This window comes from Homarus americanus, unplaced genomic scaffold (assembly GCF_018991925.1).
Source record: "Homarus americanus isolate GMGI-L3 unplaced genomic scaffold, GMGI_Hamer_2.0 scaffold59495, whole genome shotgun sequence".
Lineage (NCBI taxonomy): Eukaryota > Metazoa > Arthropoda > Malacostraca > Decapoda > Nephropidae > Homarus > Homarus americanus.
Genome location: NW_024732415.1, coordinates 2,579,927 through 2,602,730, shown reverse-complemented (window position 1 = coordinate 2,602,730; position 22,804 = coordinate 2,579,927). Strand labels below are relative to the sequence as shown.

Here is a 22,804-nt window from a genome sequence, read left to right as displayed (position 1 = left end):
CTCCGCTAAGTTGTTTTTCCTCAGTCAGAACTACGTGAGTGTCGAGGTTTGTCCTGTCTAAAACCTGATAATAATGGGTGACGACTGGGCTAAGGCAGCCGAGGAGCAGGAGGCCAAGGACTTGGTCGATAAAGTAAGGATACGGTATTTTTATCGTTGGGAAATCAGGGAAACTAAAAGGGAAGTGGTAGAGTCCCTGGAGTCCACATTCATTCCAAGGGCAAAGCAAAAATGCTGTCTCGGGTTTTTCTAAATTTAACAATGGAACTTACAAGCCACTTTACAGTTTGTGGAGTTAGTTATGTTAGTATATGTACACCAGAGTATTTGAGGTGAAATTGGCCAGGTGGTTGTATCAGTAAGGTGTGTGTGGCTCCTGTTATTATGGCTCGGGGTGAGTTGTTTATTAAAGTCATTATGGTTGTAATTTTCTGCTTTGTTTGCAGAAACTACATGAATTAGTGGTAAATGTCCAGATTATCTGTGCTCCTTAACTACCTACAGTAGGGAATTTCACTCCAGAAGATAAAAGCTTTCATACCTCATGAGAAGAATGATAAGTGGACGAGGAAAACGTTTCTTGTAATATCATTCTGGTGGTTGGCTAATCTTGTGTTTAACAGCGTGAAATCATGAACACCTTTGTTGACATTCATTGAGACTGGAAACTTTCTGAAGTACCAGAAAGTGATACATTATATAATCTGTTGTTCATAAAATGAATCAAACTAACCTACCTTACCTAACCTGATTTATATAATACTGTTTAGATGAAGCTCAAGCTCAGGTAGGTTAGTTTGGTTTATTTGTTGAACAAGAGATTATATAGTGTATCTGTTTCTGGCACAGGAAATCTCTTGCGATGGCTGTGGAAACTCACAGGGTATATATATATATATATATATATATATATATATATATATATATATATATATATATATATATATATATATATATATATATATATATATATATATATATATATATATATATATATATATATATATATATATATATATATATATATATATATATATATATATATATATATATATATAATTTTATGAAATTCTTATGGTTATGTTTGGTTTACTGCATAGAATGCACATCTTTTTTTGGAGCAAAGAAAAACAAAATGTGAATTTATCCATGTGAGCAAAAACAGCTGCTCACATGTTGAATGCATTAGTGTAGCTACTTCTTGTATTCTAAACTTAACAGCAGTTATTGTGTACATCTCTTCATTGTAAACATGATGTCAGTAGGCCTCACACTAATAGGTTTACAGGTTTTCACCTCTGGAAAAATTTTCTTCATCACTATTATTATTACCTGCAGGTCTGTAACTTAAAGCTCCCCCAAACTGAAGAGGATGGTGTATCCCCAGAAAAACAGACAGCTCCAAATGAAGTCTCCCCAGAGGAGAGTGTTACTGCTGCTGACCTGTCACTGATGAGGAAGGCAATGAGGAAAGGCATTGTTGAGTGCAAGAACAATGTGGAGGTCTACCGGAAGGACCCCAAGAATCCCCTCTTTTGTGTCAAGACTTTTGAGGAACTCAACCTACGAAAAGAACTCCTGGAGGGGATTTATGATATGGGATTTAAGCTTCCCTCAAAAATTCAAGAAATCTCTCTTCCTACACTTTTGGCTGATCCGTAATTATCTAGCAAGTTTTTTTTTTCTGTTTGTCTGTACATTACCCAACACCAGGATTAGTGACTGCATTTCCTGTTGTCATGCCAGACTGACAGGTATCCCTCCGTTAGCACTAATTCACTTAATATTAATTCGGTTGAGTGATAGAAAAATTTTGACACCCTTTCTCACTTAACGTTAGGTCCAAATTCAGTTTAGCGATAACTTGACTCACTGGAAAAGGGAAAAACTTGGGATGAGGTGGCCTGTGAGATAGCATGTTGCCATTTTTATATGTAATGAAACTATAAAAGTTGTGGAAAAATCATTACAATACTCTCATGTGGCTTAGAAATAAATAAAATAATATACAGTTATATAAAACTATAAAACAAGAAAACTGAAGAGCATAGGTATGTGTGTATGTGAAGTGAATGTATTTGTGGAGGCAGTGGCTGTAACTGCATCGCGAGGCGAGTCATGCTCCCTGACTCCCTACCCCAATGTGACATCATGGCATACATACAGCATAGCATGGCAGCAGCCACACGTCTCTTGAGTCATCTGGCTGAACTATGTCGCGTCTCCCAGAGGATGGTTTGTGTGTAGATGGAGCTATATTTTGTACATGAAATATGTGCTATTGTATTTTACGATATGCTATGTATCAATTTTATTGTTTATCATGGCAATTTTTTTACATTTTTGATGTATGCAATTTGAAATTTGTTTGGATTAGGCTCACCTTTTGCTTAATAATTTTTTTTTTTATTATTATTAGTGAGTACTGAACTGTACTCATTGTTTACCATCCTGCCGTTTGAACCGGTTGTTCACCCTCAGTGCTTTGTTGTAATCCCTCATTTAGCGATAATTGCGACACGTTATGTTTCTCAGGAACGCAACCCCATCATTAAACTAAGGATACCTGTATTGAAAATTCCTCTTAATGAAACCTCATTCTAAGAGGTATGTTTGTACTTACATGCGATTGCTATATATAATTATGTACAGTACTTTTATTTGATTGAGTTCTGTATATAATAATTTCAATCCCTCCCCACAGGCCTGCCAATATGATTGCCCAGTCACAGTCAGGGACTGGCAAGACAGCAGCATTTACCCTTGCCATGTTGAGTCGCATCGACTCCTCCAAGAAGTGTTGCCAGGTACCAGATAAGTATTTTGTTCTTAGTTACTTCATAATTAGGGCACGTTGTTTTACTTGGCCTTATATGTGTAGCTCAAGCTTGCTGACGTATCTCCTCTCAGGCAGTTATTTTTACTTGTTTATTCAACAACTAGTTTTACATATTTTCCAGACATACTTTGCTGTACAGTCCAATGCTACTGCATATCATGAGTATTTCCATGTCTTACTTCCTCATGACAGAGGCAAGATTGCTCCAATTATGCTGTATCAACTGATATACAGTGCTGTATTGTATTCAGCATGGCTGCTCAATTATTCTTATTGTATCTATTTATTCTGGAATGGTCTTAACTTTTATTCTATGTCATGCCTTTATTATTTATTTATTAATTTTGGGGGCAGTATTTGTGCCAGTGTTCATTTTTATTAATCATGTGACTTTATTTAGTGTTTCATATACGGTATTAGTTAATTGTATAATGCACTACGTATTATCCCCTCACTTATGCCTTAGTACATTGTGTTGGCAGCAAATGCTCCACTTAAATCATGTATTTGGCTCAATAAAAAAAAGTTCATTGTAAAGTAAATAGTCCTGATTATCCCCTATACTTTCTCTATAGCCATGTTATGCTGACAATGTCACAGTAAAGGACCATTTTTTGGGGTGGTGTTCATTTTTACACTAATTTTGATTATAATTTTCAGGCTCTGTGTTTGTCACCAACCATGGAGTTGGCATTGCAGACCCTTGATTGTGTGAAGCAGATGGGAAAGAAATGCACTGATATTACCATTCGCTCTGCTGTGAAGGGAAACTCAGGTGATTATCTGAATATTGATGCTGATCTTGAGCTCTAGACTTGAAAGTGTTCCATATTTACCTGATAAATTGTTTTAACATTTCCTTCTTCTTTTTCAGTTCCTCGTGGACAGAAAATTATGGAACATATAGTCATTGGCACCCCTGGGAAGGTGGTAGACTGGGTTACTAAGTACAAATGCCTGGATCTGCGTTTATGTAAAGTGTTTGTACTTGACGAAGCCGATGTCATGATAGCCACTCAGGGCCATCAGGTACACCAGTTATTTTATTTTAGTATTGAGTTTTTGGATGCTAAGTTAGAGCATTATCAGCTTACCTACCGTATACTTCAAATTACTGCACCTAATCTTCTTTTTTTTTAGCATTGTAGTCGCTGCACAACTTGATATATTATTACATATACTGTACAGTAATGTATGTGCACTTAACGTTACTCAGTCATTCTAATCATATCGTTATTTTATTGCCACGTAAGTAATTTTATGGCTGGATACCTTATATAAAGTCCAGTAAGTGCTTTGGCTGGGTGAAATCAGCACTCCCCTCATGTCTTTAGACTCCTTAGACAAAGGGAACAGTTGGGGCCAGAGTATTTACTTCCCAGTGCAGTTAATGACATTCTACAGAACTCACCACCCAAAAAATATTGTTCAACTTCATGACTAAGTAAAAGAAGGAGCTAATGTTTTGGTTCATTTTGGTCACTGCATTATGCAAAAATGACAGTTGGGATATTTTCTTACCTACAGGACCAGTCTGTCCGTATCCATAAACAACTTCCTGAAAAGTGTCAGATGATGTTGTTCTCTGCCACTTATGATGACGAAGTGGTTAATTTTGCTGAGGCCATCATTACTGACCCTGTCGTTCTCCGTCTACGAAGGGAAGAGGAAACTCTAACAAATATAAGACAGGTAAAAAGATATTCTGCATGTAATAAATGGGTTAATTTCAGGTACTCGGTAAAGAAATAATGACAGAATGAATCATCTTTTCAATTTCACCAATTTGTTAATGGCATTCTTCTTGTCTTATATGTGACACCTTGCTCCTTCGGGAAGTTCTCCTCTGACGTGTGGCACTGATAGAAGTGCCTCTTGGATGCCCCATTACACATTTCCTTTCCACTCTCTCTTTTTCTTTTACCATACACACATTTCTCATCTTAATATATTATACCACCTTTGCCTTACATGTTGGAAGTCAGTTTCATTGATCCAACATTCCTAGTATGTTATCCCCTATATAGCCTCTTTACCATCCTTTACAAGTTATGGCATTATGCCTTGCTGGTAAAATAATTCCTCTTATAAATAATAAATTGGAACATGTCCATTTTCTCACCAGTGCTACTCACCACCGTCCCTTCCAGAGACTTCTTGTACTGTTCTTTGAAGTCCTTAATAAGAACATGTCTGGAAAAGAAGCTATGCAACACTTTTGCAGCTGAAATCTTTTTACTTACAGTTTCAACCTGTAAGAACCAGTTCCTCAGAAGCATTGTTTGGCTCATGTATCGTTCTTAGCAGTTTGATATATTCGTGGCAAGGTGGCAGTAATGACGAAAATAAGAATGTCAAAAAGATTACGGTAGTTTGTGGTTTGTAAAATTTTGTTGAGTGCACCTTTGTGGGTTGCTGCACAGTAGAAGATAAACTGAGTTCCACCAAGTCTTCACCAAGAGGCCTTGTTAATACATCCCTCAGATGAAACAAGGTGCAACTGATGGGGCATTATGCAGGTATACCCAACTTTGATAGTGTAGGTTTCTAAGTCCAGTGCTGTACAGTAAAAACCTGTAACTTGGTACATATGGTGCTGATGCCTTGCCGAGTAATCGAATTTGCCTACTTATCAGTAATGAGCTTGTAGTGTATATAATGAAATAAAAACAGTTGTATTAGGTACTTACCAACAGCAAGGGGCAATTTCTTGATGAACTTGTAAAAAAGGCAGACAAACTGTAGTACTGTACAAAGTACATTCTGTATTGTGTGCAACACTTCACAGGCACTGTACAGTATAGCAAATTATTCTGATGAACTTAACGCTACTGTATATACTGTGCACTTTATACATAACAATAACACTTCACAGATGCTGTAATTTATTGTTCTGACAAACTTAAAACTACACTTTCTACATAACACTTAACACTTTTGGTACAGTAACATTTCACAGGCACTTAATCTGTCAGAAGGTCTACCTGTGACAAGAGGCACACGTAAACTCGCGCTCAGGGGGCTGACATACGTGGGCTGGCTTACTGAGTTCTCGCGCATGACTCTGCTCCTGCTGACTTAGTGCCAATTTTCCGACTACTCAAAAATACTGTATAATGGTTATCTGGTGCAAATGCAAACTTATTGCAAATTGTAACTTATCAGATGCTGACTTATGGGGTGTTTTACTGTTGTTGTTTTGTTGTTAGGTATGGAGTTTTTTATATATAATTTTTTAACATAGAAAGTTGGACTTATACAGTAATGTTTCACAAGCTTTTTGGTTTTACTTGTAATGTATTATAATTTATATGTGGAATGCTTACAATTTTGTTTAATTTTTTGTTGTAGGTAAGGATTCAAATTTTCAGGATTGAAGTAATAAGTACTACAGTACAGTAGCCAAATGTTTATAGTAAGTCTATATTGGCTGGTTATAGTTACTGTCCCCGAGTGCATCCTTAGCCTGTTGACCTTAATGAGTCGAGACCAGGGGAGTGGAGTATTTATTGGAGAAGTGATGGAATAAGTGTTTATAAGGCAATAGTTTCACTGGAAGACTTGAGGAGAAAAGAAGCTGTACAAAATTTCTTGGCAGGTAAGCTTTGTATTATAGGAAAAGAAAAGTTGAAATGTGGTATGGACAGAATTCTTTGATGGGTTATGTAGTTGATGAGAGGATCAGGAAACAAGGCAAGGACACAAAGTTAGTAAGATGAATAAGGAACAGCTTACACCACTACCTGGTGTTTCAAAACTTATAATGGAAATTAGATAGATAACTGACAGAAATACATGTACTATGACCAAAGGAAATGAAGGTGAAATTGGAAAAGGTGGAGGAATTGGGTGAGACATTAAGAGAAAAAATTAGTATTGTATAGTCTTAATAAAATTAATAATAATAAAAACTGTAGGAGGACAGTATTAGGGGTATAAACAAAACCAGAGAATTTGTATGAATAACTGAAGTGAAGTTGATGAGTATTCCTTCTCTGTGGTATTCTTGCCTGAACATAATTTATAAGTGGACATAAATTTGTCAGAAATAAGCACACAGTACTTGCTTACAACAGAGTATGGAATACATGAGGGACAGGGAGTGTGGCAGGCAAAGGTGGAACAATGCATGAGGGAGGGAAGGAGGGGAATGAAGGAGAGAAATAAAAAGGGTAAGTGGGAGCTGTAGTGACATGGCAGAGAAGCTCCTCTGTGTTGACCAACTCCTGAAGGGGCAATGAGACACTGTTTATAAGATGGAAAAATAAGATGCTTCATATTTGTATTTTTGTACCTGTTGCAGATGTATGTTGAATGTCGGAGTCAGGATGAGAAATATGAAGCCATCTCTAACATCTACTCCATCCCAGTGGGTAGTGCCATGTTTTTCTGCCACACTAAGCAGAATGCTAATTGGTTGGCAACACGACTGAAGGAAGATGGGCATCAAGTTGCTCTGCTCACCGGTAAGGGCAAGCAGTTAGATACATTCCTCTGTTAGTTTAACATGGCTGAATACATACATCTCTTGTTAACAACACACATGTTTTCTTGGCCCATCCATCAGCCATATTCCTTTCCCAGTGATATTGGCTATTATTACCACATAAAGTCTTTGAAGAGACCAAATTTAATTAACTTATCATTAGTAAGATTGAAGATTATTAGACAGACTGTTGACCTTCACCTTTAGAACTTTTGGGGGCAACTTTAACAATGTAATGGTCTATCTGTGGACAGAATCTTTTAAAAAGCTTTCTGTTATCTGCCAAGAAAGTTTGCTGTGAATCTTATTTTGTGGTGAACCTGAACGCTGAAGAAATGAACTCTTGTTCATGAGATGTGTTGAGGGTGTTCTTGGTATTCTTCATTAATTACAATCTTCATATGGAAAATAATTAATTAATTTGAAATGTCACCGAAATATTCCTTCCCAGAGTTAAAATATATATATATATATATATATATATATATATATATATATATATATATATATATATATATATATATATATATATATATATATATATATATATATATATATATATATATATATATATATAATGATATGATATAGTGTAAGTTAACATCATGCACATTTTGTTGCTTGAAAACTTTGTCCTGTAGGCCAGAATTTACTGGTTTAACATACTGTAGCTGTTTTGTACTTTACTATTATTTATTATTCTAGGTGACTTAACACCAGATGAACGAGTTCGAGTGTTGCTCCGCTTCCGTGAGGGATCTGAAAGAGTACTGATATGTACTAATGTTCTGGCACGAGGAATTGACGTTGACACAGTAAGCATTTTTTTTTTTTTTTTAGTCTGTTGTACAGTACTTTGTTTGAAGAATTTTAAATATTTTTCCTTTATTTTATCTTGATTGTTCTTTCTCTTCATCATCTTAAATGTTATATTTCATTTTCTTTGTTATTTATCTAGTATCTTTGCATAATTTATTTTATTCTTTAACCACTTCTCATCAGTTATCTACCCTATTATGGGGGGATCATACAGTGTCTTGTCTGTCTTTGTGTATTTCTTCCCATCACATAATTGTATCCACCACATGTCTCTGAAACAGCTTGACTAATATTAAAGAAATTATGTCAGTTGATGCTCATTTATGTAAGAATTTGTGGATAACCAAAGTCAAATATGTATTATATAGGTCAAAAGTCTAAGATCAATTTAAGGTTAAAGGTTCAAAACATAGTTAATATTATATGTCATCATGAGACTACATCATGTACATAAAATTCAGATGTCTGTATTACAGTTAAATGGTTAAAATATTGTCCAGAAAATTAATCGTGTAATGATACAGATTCTTTGTTGTACCTTAACGTGAATATGAGTCATCAGTAGGTAAAGTGTAGAACATGTAATTGAAGTCCATTTGTTGAGGTCACAACTTTATACAGCATCATAAAATACCTTGATGTCATGTAAATATATAATTATCTGGTTGATTGACCAGAATGAAAGACACTTGATACTGAATCACCCAAATTATAAATGAAAGTGGGATTGTTTATGTGGTAGGCTTAATAGCACCATGTTATAGGGTTGTTTTAATAACATTCCAGGTGAACCTAGTGGTCAATTATGATCTTCCCCATGTGTATGGATCTGGCAAAGCAGACTGTGAAACATACTTGCATCGAATCGGCCGCACTGGACGCTTTGGCAAGACTGGCAATGCCATCAACATCGTTGATGGACAGGATGACCTTAGGTTATTGAGGGAAATTGAGCAGCACTTCAGTGAGTACAGTATTGTTAAAGTTGAGTGATGATATCACTTCTTGACCTGTGACAACCAGAGCTGGAAGAGTGTTGTCATGACCCTTACCCTTGGAGTCCATCTAATATCTTTGTTTTTGTTTTCTTGATTTCTTCAGAACAAAGATATACAGTGGTTCCTCGGTTAACGAGTGATTCGATTAACGAAATTTCGGTTAACGAATTACCTCCCATAAGGATCTTCAATTCGGTTAACGAACAGAACTTCGTTTAACGAGATCCTTACGAAAACCACGTTTTGTTGTGAGCATCAGCTGATGGGCTAATCTGCCAATTCAATAATCTGTTGTATGTTTACATTCGTTTCCAGTGGAGTAAATATCAAGAAAGTTGTGGTCTTTAATATTTTTGCATTTTTTATATTAAGATTATTAGTCATTTTAAAGTTTAGTTAGTATATTGATAATATATGCAGTACAGGAAACTAGTTTTTTGTGCACCCATCAGTCGCTTGACTCACCCACCAGGCGTCAGTTAGGCTTTGTTAACAGTGGGGTGAACATCGGTTTTGTTGGTGTCTTGAATATTTTTTCATTTTTACATTAAAATTAGTGGTCATTCTGAAATTTAGTTAACATATTGATAATATATAGCGAGTGCAGGGTTGATTTAAATAAAATAATCTTGAATTACACCTAGTGAACTTAAAATTTTATTGGTGAAATTACTGCATCAAGCATGGGTCCCCTGAAAGGTGATTTCTCCTCCATCCCCATTTCCTTCTCTTCTCCTTTCTTCTTCACCCCCACTTCTAATTCCTATCATCATCATCAACCAGGAACCTTTTACATACACACCTCAAAGTAAGTGTACTTTTCTGCATTTTTTTTTTACTTTGTATGTACTTTTCTGTCAGCTGGAACCAATTACCCAATATCCCATTGAAACAATGGACTCGGTTAACGAATGACTCTGTTGAATGAATTGTGTTCGTTAACCGAGGGACCACTGTACAGTATTGTATAACTCACAAAGCCATATATCTTTTGAACCATACAGTAATTCCTATACTGTATATACCATTAACCCTTTCATTGTGGGAATACTGTACCACATTTAATATTTTATTTAGTTTATGCCAGACAATTTTATTCAACACAGAATTTTGTTTTCTAATTTTAACTTAAGTTTCCAAGCACAGATGAACATGGCATTATATGAGTACCTTGTCTTCATAAAGAGCAAGATACTTTTTTCTGGATCTTTGTTGCTAAAATTGTAAGTTGACCTTCCAAGTTCAGATGTACACAGGTACAATCATGGACCAAAGTTTGCTCCCCATGGTGAAACTGACTTACAGGAATGAGTCTTCAAACTTATCTACCCTGACTGCCATGTGGTGTGGATGTGCTGTTTAATTTCATTTGGGCTTGCTACTGCTTCAATATGAGAGCTAGCAAACTTCTGACCTCAACAGAATTTTTGCACCAAAGGGTAAAAAGTTCCCTTTTGATTTTAGAGCCAATGAATGGAAGGTCTTGATCATTGTTAGTTAAACTAAAAGTTTGACTTTGAGATCTTAACTTACATTTATACGATCTGATGATGATGATGTCACACAGACCCCTTTAGCAAAAAAGAAAGGTGTCAGTTTGGGGGTCACAGTGGGCATGGTACAGTATTTGCCATTTTTGGAACACTTGTTTTATAGGATTTTGATCTTGTTTAAACCTTTCTTGTGAGAAGCAAGTTGTTTAACCACTTGTGTATGGTATCCCCTCTGTGCTGAATAAAATGAGCCAAATATAATATCAAAAGTGGCATCCCAATAATGAAGAGGATAACAGGTGCAGTATATCAGCTTGTTTAACACCATAGTGTGGAGATTGTGGCTAAGGTGTTCACAGGTGATCTTACATGTGACTGTCTGTGGCTGTGATATTCAAAAATCTTACATGTGACTGCCTTTTATGTTTTGAACTTATAGGTATAAAATTTATGATTTATTTATTTTTTTCTTCTTCTTTTCAGATATCAAAATAGTCAAATTGGACTATAACAACATTGATGAAATTGAGAAGCTTGGTGAAGACTAAAGCGATGTGGGGGGAATGCATAATTTATTGATATAATATGATTAAGTTACTCATGACACTTACAATTGATCATGATGGAAAAACCATAAGGACGCGTAATAAACAAGAAATCGGGCATTAAATATCATGTAAGTACAGTATTCAGTGAAGGAATGGCAGTGAACCAGGGCATCATACAGCACAGAGACGGCAGCCATAACCACTAACACAGCGCTCTTATACTTAAAAGAATGTGTTTTAGAATATACAGTACAATACTGTATAACTGAAACTTAAAATTTTAATGAAATAACATACTTGTAATAGTGAATATATATGTAAAGCTCATGGAATTATCAGTATAAATAATGACTGTTCTTAGGATTTACACAATGCAGTAATTGATATATACAATGTGTGGCCTCAGTAAAGACAGGTATACAGATTGACAAAGACTTCTATAAGAGAGATTTATTTACAGGTGTATAAAGAATGTTGAAGCACTAAGAAGTATGTTTTCATTTCTGGTGAACGAGCTTTATTGTTATGAACTCCATTTGTGCACTTTCTTATCAGGGAACTCTATAGCCTCGTGTTGGTCCACGGAGACTCCTGTAATGCACCCGTGGGTTACCAACCAAGCTAACCCCTCATATTGACAGTTGTTGCTCATCAAACAATTAGTACAGCTCTCTCATTGCATTCTTAGCTACTAGAATGGGGACTTGGAGGCAGAAGTTACCAATCATGGTTGAGAGCTAAGCATTTTTGAACTGCTGTATCTTGTGTAATGTAACCTTCTTGGCCATCATAGATTTTCCACTCAGAAGCCTCAGACTAGCCTTCTCCCCATTTGAAGTAGTCCTTGGATGTAACTGCTTCAAAAATAAAGTTAAGTTGTGTCCGTATCCTCTGTATACAGGTAAATCTCTATTTACGATCTCCCAATTTACGCTAATTTACATTAATGATGCTGATATATTACGATCACTCCCCTATTTGCAATGTAAACAAAGTCGCATTAACAATATTCGTCATCCTGCCAACTCACCGTATGGAACGCATCACTCACTTCATTTGTCAGCTGAGGTGTCATCTACCTGAACACCGTCTAGTGGCCTTCTGGTGAACTACAGTCCAGCCATTGTTTCTTATAGGTTACATGTGTGTTAAGCTGCAGTCACACTAGAGTTTCTACCCAGAATAAATCCACTGTACCATTGATTTTTCAACGAACTCCTCAAGTTGTCTCTACAGCGACAACTTATTTGTTGTCGAAAGTAGGACGATATGGAACGTCTGATAAGCCACAGTACAGTGGATTGAAATTTCCTATAGAGAGTCTATTGTATTACTAAAATTTATACCGTTCTTATTTTTTCTTATTAATGTCAAAATGTACAAAAAATATAAAAACTATTTCAGTAACAAAACAAGAGCAAAAATGTTGTCGTAAATAAAAAATAAGAATAATTCAGCACGACGGGAATTTCATTTGACTCTAGAGTACTTGCATCACTTTTGTAAACAAACATCGCTTGGACCCTTTAAACGCATACCAAATTTCCTTGATGGATACTGCTACCCACAATCATTTTTTTTTTTCATCTTGGTCTTCTTTAACAGGACCACACATATCTCACTAAAGCGGTTAATGCTGCCATAGAAACTAGGTAGTAGGCAGCTACCAAACCGGGAGGTACTACTGCCTGGGAAGATATTGGAAGCATAATGTGTTGTTTAATGGTAGACCCTGCTGCCATATGGCATCACAAAAATTTTTACCAAGTCCCAGGTTGCTGATCTGTCTTTCTGCCCCATTTACACACAATTGCAGGTCTCAATTGTTTCTCTTACTTGACAACACAACATACATATAGCATTTCTCACTATTGACTTATTTTTTCATTTTTGTATTTCTTTATAGTTCTTTATTATTATTATTACAATATTATTATTGTTATCATTATTATTTTATTTTCCTATTTATTATAAATTTTATTTACTATGAATATTTATTACATTTTCATCCCAGGCCCTGATGTGGGTCAGTGACCTGTGCCCCGGTGAGCTAATCCCCATAAAAAAATTAATAAATGAATAAATAAATAAAAATACAATGAAGCCATCCTGCTCTCCAACTGAGCTGAAACTAGCTGCGCGAGCTGGGTGCCTGGCCGATGGTTCCTTTCGCCAGTGTGAGGATCGTACCATTGACTTATTCCCTGTGGATGAAATGCTATCGTGGATTTATTCCACGGAAAACTCTAATGTGACCGTAGCTTAAGAAATGGAGCTTAATATCTTATCTTTTTATTTTTATTTTTTCTCAGTGAGAGGACATCACAAAAGTTCACATTGTACTGTGTTTTAGTGGCTGTAAAGCGCTCTCCCTGTCTTAGTGACTGTCAGATGCTTTTGCTCTGATTTCCCAATCTGACAATGGGTGACCTGACATTGCCTCAGTAATATGAGACCACTAATCCCCCCACCCCTCCTCCACTTAACATTGCATCAGGTCAGGTCAGTAACGTGACCCTACTATTCTCTACCACCTCCATCTCAAGTGATAACAGTGTCTGATTCTCTAGGCTCAAGACAACAGCATCTGCTGGTGAGTACAGTACGTATAGTAGTTGTAGTATACATTATTTTGTTTACAGTATTTGCAATATATTGTACATACATGTACAGTGGTGTTTGTGTAAATAAATATTGTACAGCTCTTGTGTCTGTCCATGTGAGATGCATAGCTTAGACTCACTTTCCTTAGTACAGGGTGGAAAATTCCACACACAGCTCCATTCACGAGGCGCCTCACACGCCCATATGATATAGATTTTTAGTATTTTAAATATATTTATTTAACCAAACTTTTAGATAAATTATTCAGGAATATTTTAGTTAAAAATTGTGTGTCTAACTTAACACTCTCGGGATCATAGACGCATAATTGACGTTTTGATTTAATGTAAATTAAACTTTTGCCTTGCGATCAGACACACCAATATGGCTTTTTTTTCTTCCTTTTTTTTTCTTCTTTCTTCGTCAAATTACTTCAAAATTTAATGCCACTTTTTTAACACCACTGTCTGTGCGGAACCAAGTCTTAAGGCTAGATGGCAACCGGTCTAGGTGTAGTAGGCTAGGCATTATTGCGTCACAGTCGCCAGTGTGCATCTGGCTTCCTAAGCGTTGTGTGTGTGGGACATTGTGCGATTTAAAAATTGCCACCGTGGCCTTATCGCTGCTATCTCAATATATCACTTACAACCTTGATATTTATTCTTATGAAGTGATAAAGTGATGTGTAGTCAAATATTTATAATGAAATAGTGAAATTTTTTTAATTTATGTGACGGTGGTGAAATGGCTACTCACAATACAGTTACGCTACTCACAATACAGTTACATATACTTTACCACAGAAAAGCATGTCGTAATATATAGGCCTAGCTTGGAAAAATAATAAGTGTTAGTGAAATGTAGTGCGGTAGAGGTATTCATATGGGTATGGTGAATTATAATGAATACCTATTGTGTTTATCTGATAAGTATTTGTAATGCCATTATCGACCATATTCCAAGGCCTACCTTGTCCGAGTGGTAAGTGGAAATATTATTGCCAAAATTTCAATTTTTGTCAAAGAAACTTCTCACTGGTCTATATTTCTTCCTTAGTATGTGGACAGTAATAATCCATCATTAAAAAAATACTTTCAAAAGATTTTGACATAAACACTAGCAAGGAATAAAATTATGCACACCCTGTATAAACATGTCTGCGACTATGAGCCTAACCACCACTTATTTTTACTTTTGATTTTGTAACTCCATTGCTTTTTGCATTATGTTTTTTTTTTATTTCACTATCGTCTTCCTCATGATTTACTCTTTCTTGACGTGTATTTTATATACCGACTGATGCCCATGATGTGGGTACAGCACAAAGAGGAATCAACAGTAAATTCTCACTTTTCACTTATACTTGCCAATATGGCTTTTATTTTATTTAAGTATTTATATATATATATATATATATATATATATATATATATATATATATATATATATATATATATATATATATATATATATATATATATATATATATATATATATATATATATATATATATATATATATATATATATATATTTATGTATTTATATATATATATATATATATATATATATATATATATATATTGGGGGGATGGGGGTTCATGTGATTTCCCAACCATTTTCACATAGGAAGGCATCATTTGTATAAATATTTCACAATATCTTATCCATGATTTCTGGTCATTCTGCTGGCTCAAAAGTGGTCCTGTGACAGGCTCATTAAATAAATTTCAGGCAATCCTGAGAGTGTTAATTAGAACTGATTTTATAGACTGTGGTATCAACATTTCTTACATTTTTTTCATAAAAGAATTGAGGTGGTGGGTGGCTGGAACGAGGAGGGTGGAGCAGCGGCGGTAGCAGATGGTTCTTTCTTGAAAAATGTGGTGATTGGTACAGTATTTGTTTCTTCTTTGCTTTGAGGTCTCTAAACATTTCCTGGTAGGGAAACAATACCTGGTTGATTCCTCGGACCATCTTAAGGCTCTGTTCAATGGAAGGGTCGTGGTCAACAATGAAATCAGTTACCACCTTCACATGTTGAAATAGTTCACCAAAATTTTTCAAGCCCCAACCTTCTTGTTGCAATTCCATAATTGCTTTTTGATCTTCCATCTTCCTCAGCACTTTTTACCAACTCTTCTAAAATCCTCTTCTGTCAGTTCCTGTCCTTGCCCATCAGTCAGCTCTTTCACATCTTCAGCCGCCATGTCCACAAACCCCTCACCACCCAACTGATGTGCAACACTCACAATGTCATTCACATCCTTTACTATGGACGGAAATCCCTGGAAGTTATTCACACATTCAGGCCATAAAGTTCGTCAACAAGCATTCACTGTCGAGTTCAGTGAATGCTTCACTGATGTTGGTAAAGCAGTCCGCAATGCTGTACTCCTTCTAACACTTGCTAACATCAAGGTCAGGGTCTGCGTCCATGGCACTACAGATACGACCAAAAGAGTGTCGGGTGTAATATACCTTGAAGGTGCTATTACACCCTGATCGAGAGGCTGGATAAGAGCAGTGGTGTTATGAGGTAGGAACACCATCTCTACACCTGGATGGCTAAACTGTAAACTTTTTGGGTTGCCTGGTGCATTATCTATCAATAATAACACCTTGAATTCCATCTTCTTGGAAGCAAGGTACTTTTCCACTTCCGGGACGAAGCATTTATGGAACCAATCCAGGAATGCTTGGACCCATGTCTTTTTGTTTGACTGCCAAAAAACTGGCAAAAGGTTCTTGTTTTTACCCTTTAAAGCCCTAGGGTTTGCTGAGTGGCAAAGCAAGCCAGGTTTGATCATGTGGCCAGCTGCATTGCCACAGAAGATGAGCATCACTCTGTCCTTGGCTGACTTGAACCCAAGGGCACGCCTCTCCTGCTTGTTTATGTATGTTCTACCAGACATTTTTTCCAATATAGACCGGATTCATCGGCATTAAACACTTGCTCTGGTGTATAGCCTTTCTCTTCTATTATGGCAGAAAATGCATCTATAGTTGTGGTCAGCTGATGCGGCCTCCCCAGACAGCTTCACATTATGGACAGAGAATCTTTTCTTAAAATTCTCGAACCAACCATTACTGGCACTAAAAGTTGATTCAGTAGCTGGACTAGCCCCTTCACCACCTGTTGACTCGTAAAAATGAGCATAAAGACTTTTAGCTTTCTCACAAATCACATTGCTGTCAATGGGAACATTTTTGCGGTGCTGATCCTCAATCAAAATGTTCAGTGCTTTTTCCGTTTTTACAGTGTTCTTGTCATGAACAACCTGTGCCACTTTAGCACTTGCAGGAGCACTCGCTTGAACGGAATCACGAATTGTTTGTTCTCTTTTCTTTATATACCGCACTGTGAATTTGTTCACACCAAACAACCGACCAACCACGGCAGCACTCATCCCCTCCTTTAACTTTTCTAATAATTCAACTTTCTTTGTCAGGGTCATCACTGACTTATGACTTATCTTTTAGAGGCCATTTCACAAAGAAACACTAAAGTTTTGAGAGTACAACACGAGATGCTGGGTCACAGGCAGTGGGTGAGTGCGAACAGAGAGAGATGAGACACCGCTGGCGCGTGGGGTGAATCATTGCGCTGCGGGAAAAGGCTCACAAGCTAGCCGCCATCTGCTTACCGCTAATCGTCGAAATCACGAATCGCAAACCCGCGAATGGCAAGGGTCTACTGTATCTTTATTAGAAAAGTTTGGTAGAGAATTTATTCATGATCATTATGGTATCAAATTCATCTCTCTAACACAATTAGAACAGATGCTGTAAATAGTGAGGTAGAGAGGAAGGGAAGCGCAACTGTGGGGGGGGGGGAGACAGAACACACAAACCCCCTCCCCCCCATAAAAAAAATGGTCTGCCTCTCACCCAGAACATATCACCGACTCCTGTGTCTCTTATTCATTCTACTATAACTTATACGAACCTAAAAATGGAGGAAACTGCAGCAGACCTATTGGCCCATACTAGGCTGTCTACACCTATATCTATGTCGTAAATAGAGGTTTACCTGTATTACATAAGGAGCTTTATTGCAACGCCACGCAACTCTTTCATATTAACATTATGTGTATGATTCCATCCTTTACAGTATTTAATTCAGGTTGAAATAATTGTTCCAATTGTGTTAGTGATCCCTATGGTAGCTGAGCCACTAGTCATTCATGGTTCTTGTGTTAGGATTGTATCCGATTGAATTCACATTGTATGTAACTTTGCCCATCCTTTATTATAGGCAGGTGAATATCTGTTCTGTAGAGTTGGAAATACTGTCTGGTTTGAGGCTGAACATAGGTTTATTGGAAGCCTTGTTAAGGGTTACCTGGGGGCTGATTATAATTCTCCTCGCAGGCTTATTATGAAGTTCAACTGAACTGAAACGTGTTCCTGTAAAATCCAAGGTGGCTGGTAACAGACATGAGAAGGCTGTATTGTGGAAACACCCATGGTACCAAACCTCATATGGCTCTCAACGTTGAATGGTGACTTTGGACTTTCACCTCACAAAACTCTTGTGATGGGATAGTTGTACAGTAGAATGACGATTTAACGCGAGATACGTTCCAAGAAAGGTCGCTTTAAACCGAATTCGCTCTAAATCGAAGTGTTGTTTCAATGGAAAAATTTAGTTTGATACTTGAGAGAAACACAAAATACTAACAAAGACTTTTATTAACTAGTAAATATGAGAAAAATATATGGTGTAATGATATATATGCAGCAAGCACTCCCAGCAGTCGAGTTGAGAGCTGGATGGTATTGGTACTGCGTAGTACCGTCTGCTGCCTTGGGCCACTGAGAGTATACACCTAGATGCACCTCAGCCCATCTCCTAGAATAAACAAAATATTGTTTCGTACAGGCTGTAGTATTATGTTAAAACAAGCACTCATAAATCAACACAGCTAAAATTACGGGATGCGAAATGGTCTGTTTACTAGTGATCAGCTGATGGAGGTGGGTGGTGGTGCTGGTGCCGCGCTCCAACCGCCTCTCGTCTGACTCACTTTCCTCTCAACTTATTTTTTAATTTCTTTATGCTATCAAAATTAGATTTTTTATCACATTTAGGCAATTCATCCTCTGAAGATGCAGAGCCCAACTCAACGAGCTCATCATCCACAACACTGTCTAGTGGTGTGGCTGTTGACACGCGGGAAGCACTGGATGACGGCCTTGTCTGCCCAGACATAGATGGGCCGGCTACCTCAGAAGCTGAAGGAATGGAAAACATTCATTAAATTATTGAATTTCTACCCCATAATTATTACATATCGTATACCCAAAATTTAATGTCTATTTTTCCAAGCAATAAACACTCGGTTTCATAACACACGGTTTCATAACAAACCCACCTGATGAGGATAATGAACGGAAGAATGAGGCGAGTTTCTTCTGTTGCTGGGCCATAATCAGTTGATCTAGCAGCTGAGAGTACATAGATGCAGCCCTATTCAACGCCTCCATATCAGGGTCATGTTGCAGTGCAGACTGGGTGGCAGAAGTGACGTACTGCATAAACTCCCTCGGCTTAGGAATTGTCAGTTCCTGCTCCACTGTTTGGGGGCTTACCTGTCGCTTCCTCTTCTTCCTCGTGTTTTTTCGCCATCTCCACCATCTCCAAGATTTCTTCAGAAGTGAGAGGATCCCCCATGCTAACAAGCAGTTCAGCCACATCCTCTTCTTGGATTTCTTGAAATCCTGAATCACCTCTCACTTCCTTAACGAGCTTCAGAATGTCTTTCACATCTTTGCCTTCATCAAATCCCTTGAACTCATGGACTATCTCAGGTCACAGATTATGCCACACTCCATTTAGTGCAGTTTCTGGCTCACTTTTCCAAGCAAGTGTGATGTTTGTTATGGCATCTTTGATGGTGTAGCTCTTCCAAAACGTTGCTGCAGTCATATTGTTGTCCTTGTTCATAGCTTCAGCCATTTGCCTCATGGTATTCTTGAGATAATATCTCTTGAACAAGGCAATAACACCTTGATCTAGTGGCTGAATAATGTAATGGCCCCTGTCTCATCAACAGAAGTATTATATAAATGGGTTCTTTACATTTAATTTATATTCAAATTTTCCCCCTGTAACTTTCCACTAGCTATGAGTTGTCATGAATAGAACACGTGAGTGGAAGATTCCTTGGCTCATTTGACTATATGTCAGCACTTGTGTAAGCGCACATAAGCCGGCGCCCATTTTCAATCAGACTCATAAACTTACATCGTACTGACGTTGATTCACGTCCATATACATAGACGCCGTCCTCTCTCTTCACGCTCATAAATAGTGGAAGTTACGGTTGATCTACAGTCAGGAATTATACAAACAATACTTTTTAAAAAAAGAAGAAACTTCAATTGGGTTTTGTTACTAAAGCCCAATATAATATATGTGTGTTCCAACCTGGTTAACTTTGAAATAACCAGCCGGTTCAATAAGTGAAGTCGCATTCGGAGGGAAGAAGGTCAAGTTTACGTCATTATTCACACTGCACAGATGTTTGGAGTGGCTAGATGCGTTGTCCATGAGAACCAAGGCCTTGATGCTAAGGTTCAATTTTTTATTTTAATTTTTGATGAATGGGGCGGCATGGCTGATGTACCACTCATCGAAAATATCAGAAGTCATCCACACCTTCTTGTTTGTTCGCCAAATTACAGGAAGTTTTGGGATGTGCACATTTTTCAAGGCACATGGTCTAGCTGAGTGGTGGATAACGAGTGGCTTCATTCGTGCTGTGCCTGATGCGTTCGCCTTGAGGAGAATCGTCAGTTTGTCCTTGCTGACCTTAAATCCTGGTGCTTTTTCTTCACTCTTCATTAGATAGGTTTTCTTGGGCATTCTTTTCCAATACAGTCCAGTTTCATCACAATTTCAACCTTGGCAAGGAGAGTAACCATTTTCTAACACTATATCCTTCATAACTTTCTTCATATCCTCAGCCGCCTTCGCGTCGGCAGATGCAGCTTCATCTGAAAGCATCACATTCCGTAGCCCCGTCCTTTTGATAAATTTGTACAGCCAACCTGTACTTGCTGTGAACTTACTGTCTTTGATAGACTTCCCTTCCTTTTCAAGTACTGTATCCGAGACTGTATTTCGTAGGCTTGGTTTTGCAGCAAGGGGCCAATGAGAGGAAATTTTCGGCGCTGCATGTCTTCTACCCATAACTTAAGTGCTTCTTCCATCTCACCATACATAGTACGTACTCTTCAGGTTGAGTTTATCCTTGGCAACATCTGGTGAAGCATAGGCTGCTCTAATTTTCTTCTCGTTGAGCTTTATAGTGCGGACAGAGCTCTCCGACAGTCAAAATTGACATCTCGCACTTGAAGCACCATTTCCACCCTGCAGTGCTTCCAGCACCTTGATTTTCTGCTCCAGTGTAAGTGCTTGCCTTGATTTCTTGGCCTGTGGGGTAGTTAATGATGTAGTAGCTGGCCTCTTGGACATAATGGTGATGGTTGATACACGTGGTAGAAGAGATAGTGTCACACAGTATGACCGTTCACTAGAGCATCAGCGTGAGAACTGAGGATGCTTGAGGGTGTGGAGGGTGGCGGGCAGCCGTGTAGCGTGTCCAGAGACGAGTCTGGTGGGAAACATTAGGCGCGAAATTTAAAATATGATGCTCCTTGATTGACTCTCGCAAAATAGGAAAGATTTGCTTTAAATTAAAACATTGTCCTTCATTGTGGCTGTCGCTTTAAATCAATAATCTTAAATCGATTCACGTTAAATCGACATTCTACTGTACTAATTGTTTGATTGGTGCCAGTCATCAGTACTGTGGATTAGCCTTGATATCTCATTGACTTGATAGGTACAATACATAAGACTCCTTGTCTTGACTTGGCTATGAAATGGGGTTTCCTAAAATCAATCCTTTATTCTTATTTAGTATTAAGAATTCATCTCCAAAAGCCATCATTTATAAGATTCATAGAAATTTTTTAATACAATTATACCTTATCACATAAACTCCAATTACCCCAACTTGCACAGTGTTGATTGGTGCATGTATTGTCCATATGTTTCTTCATGAACTTCATCATTAAATTGTTCCTCTCATGTAATAATAATTAAGTACTTCTAGCACTGTTATAAGAGTTACAGTGCCACCATAGGTAAAGATTAGTATTATTGAAATTAAATGATATATGTATTTTTAAACACGTGGGTGTGTGATTATTAGACACAAGTTAGTGATGCATAAATGGGAATTATATTTTAAGTGGTAATTATGGCCTTCCAAAAAGGTGCAAAGATATATTTAAGTCTAGAAATAAAGATGTTCATAAATGTTGATAAATCTGAATATATTGTCAAATATTAATGATCACTCCAGAAAAGATGGTCATTAAACTTTGAGTTAGGTTCCTGACTTGTGCATCGGATCCCAGGGATGTACTGATCATAGTCATTATTTAGTATATTACTAAGTGGACAATTTATTTGTAATTGTGATGAAAAGAGAGATGGCTGCTCCTTTTTCCTGTGGTACAAGTTCAGCAGAATAGAAAAGAGCTGTCATGGAAAGCACTTGTGAAGCAATAATGTATTAGTCTTGATGGCTGAAGAAATTTACGAAATATAGATAATTAGCTGAACATGTCATGTATTGTACTAGGTATTGCATCTTTGTGATTGGGCCTTCTAGCCATGTTTATGTGTGCCCACTCACAGAGGCCATAGTAAAGCTAACAGAAAGTATTTAAAGTGCCCTTGAAAAGGAAAGCCTGATATCTTAGGCTGTGCCTGAACCCTGTTTTTTCTGTCATTTTATTATTAGGCTGTTGTATTATACTCTTGTGCTTGAAACCCCAAAGTTTTACTACTTTTACTTTTAATGTTTACATAAGAAAAAAATATTACCTCTACTTGATGTTAGTATATGACAGGGCCTTTAGATTCCTCAGCGTGAGGATTTGTTTTGTCTACAGTGTAAGGATATGCTGAATATTGTACAATGAAGAAACAAACTGTGA

At 37.2% G+C, this 22,804-nt stretch overlaps 1 protein-coding gene across 1 annotated transcript; it reads left to right on the top strand.

The window, feature by feature from the left end:
* LOC121868595 (DEAD-box helicase Dbp80-like) lies at positions 1-12,767 on the top strand. Its single transcript, XM_042369373.1, has 10 exons — positions 1-133; positions 1,339-1,658; positions 2,705-2,807; positions 3,500-3,614; positions 3,714-3,868; positions 4,367-4,531; positions 7,143-7,305; positions 8,031-8,140; positions 8,931-9,108; positions 11,119-12,767. The coding sequence occupies exons 1-10, from the start codon at positions 74-76 to the stop codon at positions 11,181-11,183; spliced, it is 1,434 nt and encodes a 477-aa protein (XP_042225307.1). The 5' UTR covers positions 1-73; the 3' UTR covers positions 11,184-12,767.
* Positions 12,768-22,804: the final 10,037 nt, after the last annotated feature.

What these genes read in the sequence shown, in the direction of transcription:
- LOC121868595 (XM_042369373.1), top strand. Translation starts at nt 74, where the DNA reads ATGGGTGACGACTGGGCTAAGGCAGCCGAGGAGCAGGAGGCCAAGGAC. An exon ending in CCTACACTTTTGGCTGATCC is followed by an intron (nt 1,659 to 2,704) that starts GTAATTATCTAG and finishes CCCTCCCCACAG; the next exon opens with GCCTGCCAATATGATTGCCC. An exon ending in GAGGAATTGACGTTGACACA is followed by an intron (nt 8,141 to 8,930) that starts GTAAGCATTTTT and finishes ATAACATTCCAG; the next exon opens with GTGAACCTAGTGGTCAATTA.